This window comes from Coenobita brevimanus, chromosome 113 (assembly GCF_032717465.1).
Source record: "Coenobita brevimanus isolate Jiangsu-jjx chromosome 113, ASM3271746v2, whole genome shotgun sequence".
NCBI classification, from domain to species: domain Eukaryota; kingdom Metazoa; phylum Arthropoda; class Malacostraca; order Decapoda; family Coenobitidae; genus Coenobita; species Coenobita brevimanus.
Window position 1 is genome coordinate 2,406,518 of NC_137066.1, and position 8,483 is coordinate 2,415,000.

The following is an 8,483-nucleotide window of genomic DNA, read 5'->3' on the forward strand; positions in this document are numbered from 1 at the left end:
TTTGTCATCATCTTTTATTTTTTCATCATCATCATTTTCGTCATCATCATCATCATCATCATCGTCATTTTCATTTTTATCATTATCATGATCATGATCATGATCATGATCATCATCATCATCATTTTCATTATTTTCTTTGCCACTGCCACTATGAACATCAACTACATCATCATCATCATTTACATCTTCAGCATCATCATCATCATCATCATTTACGTCATCATCATCATCATCATCATCATCATTTTCATCTAAATAGAAATATTTCTTCGTCGTCGTCATCACCATCATCGTCATTATTATTTTCATCCTCATCTTTGTCGTCATTATTATTATTATTATAGTAGAGGCTTAATATAACAAAATAATAGAGCCAGCCCCTTTTCCGTTGTATCAGATATTCTACTTTATCAAGCTTCCATTAGGAAACCATAGATAAAACAGAATTTTCCGGTAAATTGCGATTTTTCCGATATTTTTTCCCGTCCTCCGTGACGTGAAGCCTACACACAGATGCTACACACATTTGCCACTAAATGCCTTCTTATGCCACACACAGATGCTGCCTGTGCCAGTCACAACCCATAATGATACACACAGCACTCAGAACCCACAATAATAATACTGTCATCATCATCATCATTGGGACCTCCTTTCCCACCCTAGGGCGGGGTGAGGAGGGGCAATGTCCAGACAGCCCAGATTTGCCCAATCCAATGGGCCGCTCTTCCATTCACTCATCATTCAAGCCCCTGAAATCCTGGCTCTATCGGATACACCAAAAACATTCACCACGTTCTGTAGCTTCACATAAACGTATCTGATTGAGTCAGTCCAGATGCTTTGACATTAAAAAGGGGCGCCAAATCCCTCATCATGCACTTTTCCTCACAACATTCATCCAGCCAGCTTTGTTGCATGCTTTTTCCAGATCCATGAATGCCATAAACACCTTATTGTCCTTCTCACAAGCCTTCTTTGCTATCTGTCTCACTGCAGATATTTGATCCACACATCCTCTGCCACTCCTAAAGCCACCCTGTTCATCACTCATTAGGACTTCTGATATCTACCTTACTTTATAATAATTCTTCCATATGCCTTCCCTACCACACTCAATAAACTTAAGCCACGATAATTCTTGCACTCACTTCGCTCACCTTTATTTTTGTACAGGGGTACAATCACAGCCTTTTTCCATTCTGCAGGCACAGTTTCACTCATCCATGCCTTCTTACATATCTCCAACAAGCACTTCATTCCACTCTCTCCACTACATTTAAGCATCTCTGCATACACCTCATCATCCCCAGCTGCTTTCAAATTTTTCAGCCACTTAACAGCACTCTTCACCTGTGCAAGTGTCACGTCTCCTGGCACTGCATTCCTTCTCTGCACACCCCCAAAACCAATCATGTTTACAGCTGGTCTGCTCTCTCTATCCCCATTCATCAGGCTTTCAAAATATTCTTTCCATCTGGTCCTTACGTCATCCCCATGGGTTAGTAACCTACCACCTGCATCCTTCACACCATCACATTTCTTTCTGCTTTCACTTCTACATTTCCGTTCCTCTTTCCAGAATAACTTCTTATTTTCAGAGTAGTTTTCATTCATTTGTCTTCCTAGATCATCATTTACCACCTCCTTTTTCCTCTTCGCTAGTCTCTTTTCGTTCTTCTTGCTCTCAGTATATTCAGTTATTTCAACTGAACCCCTGTCCTGTAACCACTTTAGCCACTTCTTCCTCTTTTCCTCCACTGCTTTCTTAACCTCCTCATAGCACCATGCCGTACCTTTCTTCTTTGTTGTTACTCTTGCCACACCACACTGCTGTAGCATTCCTAACTAAGCAGTCCCTATATGTATTCCACAGGCTGTCCAGATCCATTTCATTCCAATTCAGTAATTCTAACTCCTACCCTACTTTGGTTTTGTAATCATCTGCCATTTCTTTGATCCTCAGCTTCTCAACTGTCAGTCTTTCTCCCTGACTGCTCCTCTCTCTCCTGATCCACCTCACTTCTCTCAGCTTGATCTTGCATACCACGATCATATGATCTGACAGACACATCGTCCTCTCACGGCCCTTGTATCAGCAACCATTCCTATCATCGACCTCTCTATGAGCACACAATCAATCAGGCTTCTTTCAACACGATCCCTGTTCCCTCTATACCATGTATATTTATGTGCATCTTTGTGCTTGAAATATGACTGATAAATAATAATGATAATAATAACAATAATAATAATAACAACAACAAATCTCTCCATCCCCCCCCCCTCCAGGAGATACTGTCTGGGATCTCGGGCTTAATCGAGGGTGTTTCGAGGTCCACCTTGGGTCAGCCAGGGTGCCAGGATGACCCTGACCTCACCCAGATGCTGGAGTGGGTGGGCTGGGTGTGTCGACAGATGGACGACCTTGGACAGGATTTATAGGTGTGTTTGAGGGTGAGATGTATTTGAGGGTGAGAGTTCAAGGATGAGGGATGGTCGAGTAAGACAGATTTAAATTGCAATAGAAAGAGAGAGGGGGGGGGAGAGAGAGAGTGCTGCCTTCACATAACCAGGCGGCTCCACTGCCTGGTTATACACACGTGCCTCAACTCCCTCCCTATTCCCCGAAAGGACAATGGTGGACTGCAGGAGGAGGGCAACTTCAGCCTGCAGTCCACTGGGTTCACGTTCACATGAGCCTGGGGTTACTACTACTACTACTACTTCTGCTACTGCTACTGCTGCTTCTGCTACTACTACTACTACTACTACTGCTGCTGCTGCTGCTACTTCTATTACTGTTACTACTTCTACTACTACTACTGCTACTATTACTTCTACTACTACTACTTCTACTACTGCTACTACTACTACTTCTGCTACAACTACTACTACTATTACTATTTGTCATTTGAGTATCTGTCTGAAAAAAAAAAAGAAAGAAAGAAAGAAAGAAAATAAAGATACTAAAGAATTGGTGCTTCTTTCACACAGAAGGAAGGGGAGGTGAGAGAGAGCAAGAAGGAAAGAGAGAGAGAAAACAAGAAAGAGAAAGCAAGAGAGAGAGAGAGAGAGTGGGAAGTTAACAGGCCATCTCCCTCTCCACTGTGATGATATATATATGTAAGTGGCAGTATTTTAGTCAGTAGGAATTATGAATGTACTGTATATACCTGTGTGTGCAGATATTAGGCAAGGCTGCAGTTTATCTATCTGTCTATTTATCTGTCTGTTTATCTATCCATCTATCTGTCTGTTTTTCTATACCCAGATGTCTTAAGTTTGTAAGGGGTGGCCACAAAAAATCACCCCCATGTCACCCTGTCCCCTGCCATTTCACTGCCCTCCTTCCAACTCACACCCCCAACTTTCCCATCCCTCCAGTCCATCCCTCCATCTCCTTCCCTCCCCTCCATCCCCCCATCTCATCCTCGGTCTCCCTCCCCTTCTCCCCATCCCCCACACTCACACTCTTCTAGTCAGTCTCTCATTCAGTCAGTCTCTCATTCTCCATCCCTCCATCCAGCTCACACACCCCTCTCTCATATATCCCTCCATCTCATCCTTGGCCTCCCTTCCCTCTCCCCATCCACTTCATTCATATCCACTCTTCTAGTCAGTTTCTTCCCACCATCCCTCCATCTCATCCTCAGTTTCCCCCTCCCTCTCCCCATCCACCCCACTCTTCTAGTCAGTCTTTCATTCTCCATCCTCTCCATATGGCCAAGTAATCTCAGTAATTTTCGTAACACTTTCAATCACATCATTAATCAGTTCCAAAACACCTTTGAGAAATTATTTGCCTGCATCCCACTTTACAAAATGCTGTTAGTAGTGAGGTAGAATTGTACAGTAAAGCCTCAGTATAACGGACTAATTGGGGCCCAAGCCATTCCGAAAAAAACGAATTTCTGATGAAAGCGACACCTGGACTTCCCTCTGCTAACCCAACATTAGTCCGGATGGCACCAATGGTTTATAAACTGCTTTCACTACCACTGCGGTACTGTACTGTATTATACATTCACTACATCAATCCAATGGTATAATATATATAATAATACTGTACTGTACACTGATAAACATGTCTTTTATTTACCTTATTGTAGTGAACATACCTGAAATGGTCAGGCAGTCCGCACTGCTTCTGGCTTTATCGCACTTTTTCCCGTATATAGGAATTTAGTCTGGTAGCTCCTTGATTCCAATAAAAGCAAATTCTGGTCCATTGAAGTCCATTATATTAAGGTTTTACTGTCCTTTATTATTTTTCTCAACAGTGATGTTTTTAAAAAAATGAAGTTTACCCATCTTTTGCAATCTCAGTTAATTCATTTGTTGAGAGGCTTTGCACTGGAGAGGTTAGAAATTGTGTTGTTTGTGTCGTTTATAATCCAACTTGCTTGCCTGTGTCGGCCTTGGTCACCTACTGGCGCCTCTCATGCTGCTTGATCTCTGGCAGCCTCTTTATTCAGTCCCATATCCCTGAGGTCACACTGTATGGCCTCGTCCCAGGTGTTTTTTTGGTCTGCCTCTCACAACCGTACCCCCAGTGTTCACACCTCTCACCTTCCACACCCATTTGTCATCCTTCACCCACCCCACATGCCCAAACCATCTCAATGTACCCCTCCTCGTCACAACACCAATACACTCCAGTCCCATCCTTCCTCCCAAACCATCTCAATGTACCCTTCTCATCCCAGACCATATCCCAGACCATCTCAAGCTACCCTTCCTCATTAAAAGCCATCTCAGTCTACCCCTCCTCATCACAGACCATCTCAATCTACCCTTCCTCATCATAGACCATCTCAGTCCCCTCCTCATCATAGACCATCTCAATCTACCCTTCCTCATCACAGACCATCACAACACCAATACACTCTAGCCCCATCTTTCCTCCCAACTCTTCTCCCTGTAATGATTAACTCTTTCCAATACCGACAAGAACTCAGTGCAAAATAAACCCATGTGGCCGACAGGAGAGATAAAATATTTTCCTTTAGCGTTCTCTCTCTCGGTTCCATTTATCGTAGCCTCTATCAGTTATTATTTATTGTGTATGAGTGAATAATAGTGTATCACAGCACCCAGTAGTTTTATTAACCTTATTTATTGTACAAGACTAACCTTTAGTGATGTATGATTTTGTTGTATACGGTAGGCTTGTATGGGTATCGTTATTATTATTATTATTTTTTTGTTGTTGTTGCACAGTAGACCAGAAAAGTATCTAAATTTTTCCTTTTTTTTATTTTGAAATATTGGATGAAACATGAAAATTTATGTACCTGTCTCTCTCAATCTATCAATCTGTCTGCCAGATGCCATAATCCGGTAAGGGGTGGTTGTCTCTGAGTTAGTTGTTTTACGGGGAGGGGCACTAACCCTCCACCAACCCACCTGTTGACACGTAGGGAATACATATGGGTTGGTTATATGGTTACTACCCAGCGTTGTAAATGGTTTCCTGGCTTACAGGAAACCATTAGGCTTGGCACTCAATAAAAAGCCACCTGAAAAGGAAAGAAGAGTAATAAAAAGTTACAGGAAAGATGGGAGAAATAGGAAGAGAGGAGGACAGACACAGAAAAAGAATGATAAAGGTGAAGGAAGAAGTGGACAGTACTACATCAAGTGATTGGATGATGGTGAGAAATAGGAAGAGAAGAGGGCAGACAGAAAAAGAATGATAAAGGTGAAGGAAGAAGTAGGCAGCACTACATCAAGTGAATGGATGATGGTCAGAAATAGGAAGAGAGGAGGGCAGACACAGAAAAAGAATGATAAAGGTGAAGGAAGAAGTAAGCTGCACCACATCAGGTGAGTGGATGCTGGTCGCCAGCACCTACCACCATAAATATACATCCCTGGGCTATGGAGTAAACACAAGGCCTCAAATTTATGTTCAAAGTTTAAAAACATCGCATTTCAAATTTCAAAACTTTTTCGTTGGTCAGACACATTTCTTGAATCCCGTATAAAATTTCAAATATTATAATGTATGCCAATTTGAGTGGGTGTGGCAAACTCCGATTATATATATACGGTTTTAATTATTTTATTGTGATATCTAAATAGTTGTAGTAGTAGTGGTGGTAGTAGTAGTACGGTAATGGAAGTAGTTGCAACAATAGTAGCAGTGGTAGTATTAGTAATAGTAATGGTGGTTATCGTAGTAGGAGTAAAGAGAGAGAGAGAGCAACATGGGTGAAGTAAAGTTGTTTTTCTTCAAAACTTCTGATCATATTTTGAATCCTGTGGCATAACGAATATACGGCTGTGTGGAGGAGGAGGAAGAGTAAGAGGAGGAGGAGAAGGAGGAAGATGGGGAAAAGGAGGAGGAGAGAGAAAAAAGGAGATGAAAGGAAGAGTAAGAGGAAGAGAAGGAGGAAGAAAGGGAAGAGGAGGAGGAGAGAGAAGAAGTAGATGAAAAGAGGAAGAGGGGGAAAAGGAGGAGGAGAAAGAAGAAAAAGGAGATGAAAGGAAGAGGAAGAGGAGGAGGAAGAAAGGGAAGAGGAGGAGGAGAGATGGAAGAATACTTAGAGAGTATGGAGATGCGTTTTTTTAGGTGATATATGTAAATAGCGTAAATCATTATTATCATCATTACTAACACCACCATCATCATCATTACCACCACCACCATCATCATCATCATTACCACCACCACCATCATCATCATCATTACCACCACCATCATCATCATCATTACCACCACCACCATCATCATCATCATTACCACCACCACCATCATCATCATCATTACCACCACCACCATCATCATCATCATTACCACCACCATCATCATCATCATCATTACCACCACCATCATCATCATCATTACTACCACCACCATCATCATCATCATTACCACCACCACCATCATCATCATCATCATTACCACCACCACCATCATCATCATCATAACCACCACCACCATCATCATCATCATTACCACCACCACCACCATCATCATCATCATTACCACCACCATCATCATCATCATCATCATCATCATCATCACGACCACCACCACCATCATCATCATCACGACCACCACCACCATCATCATCATCATTACCACCACCACCATCATCATCATCATTACCACCACCACCATCATCATCATCATTACCACCACCACCATCATCATCATCATTACCACCACCACCATCATCATCATCATTACCACCACCACCATCATCATCATCATTACCACCACCACCATCATCATCATCATTACCACCACCACCATCATCATCATCATTACCACCACCACCATCATCATCATCATTACCACCACCACCATCATCATCATCATTACCACCACCACCATCATCATCAACATTACCACCACCACCATCATCATCAACATTACCACCACCACCATCATCATCATCATTACCACCACCACCATCATCATCATCATTACCACCACCACCATCATCATCATCATTACCACCACCATCATCATCATTACCACCACCATCATCATCATCATCATCATTACCACCACCATCATCATCATCATCATTACCACCACCATCATCATCATCATCATCATTACCACCACCATCATCATCATCATCATCATCATTACCACCACCATCATCATCATCATCATTACCACCACCATCATCATCATCATCATTACCATCACCACCACCACCATCATCATCATCATCATCATCATTACCATCACCACCACCACCATCATCATCATCATCATTACCACCACCACCATCATCATCATTACAACCACCACCATCATCATCATCATCATTACCACCACCACCATCATTATCATCATTACCACCACCACCATCATCATCATTATTACCACCACCACCATCATCATCATCATTACCACCACCACCATCACCATCATCATTACCACCACCACCACCACCACCATCATCATTACCACCACCATCATCATTACCACCACCACCACCACCATCATCATTACCACCACCACCACCACCATCATCATCATCATCATCATTACCACCAGCATCACCCCATTTCCCATTTCAAATAAGATTTTAATATCTATTTAGAGAGAGAGAGAGAGAGAGAGAGAGAGAGAGGTTAATCATAACTACTTAAGACGTTAAGTGAGGCTCAGTGATGATAAATCTCTCTCTCTCTCTCTCGCTCTCTCTCTCTCTCTCGCTCTCTCTCTCTCTCTCTCTCTCTTTCTCTATTGGTATTAACAGGGGTATTTTTGCATGTCACCACTTTGACTCTAACACCCACCGTCCATACTGACTACTTATCGGCGGGTCTTATTGTCTGTCTCAAGGAAATTTATAATATTGAAGACGGAAGGAAAGAAATACGAAAATATGGAGAAGGAGGAGGAGGATGTAGTGGAAGGGAGAGAGAGAGAGAGAGAGAGGTTACAGAAGAGAAATGCAGGTTAAAGGAGAGAGAGAGAGAGAGAGAGAGAGAGAGAGAGAGAGAGAGAA

General features: G+C 42.4%; 1 protein-coding gene across 1 annotated transcript in view; it reads left to right on the forward strand.

Annotated features, from left to right (window-relative positions):
* Positions 1-2,448, forward strand: part of dlt (codanin-1 like protein dlt) — a 28,311-nt gene extending 25,863 nt beyond the window's left edge. Inside the window, exon 16 of the mRNA XM_080286744.1 lies at positions 2,296-2,448. Within this exon, the coding sequence (XP_080142870.1) occupies positions 2,296-2,448 (153 nt within the window). The remainder of the gene's footprint in view (positions 1-2,295) is intronic.
* The last annotated feature ends 6,035 nt before the right edge of the window (positions 2,449-8,483 follow it).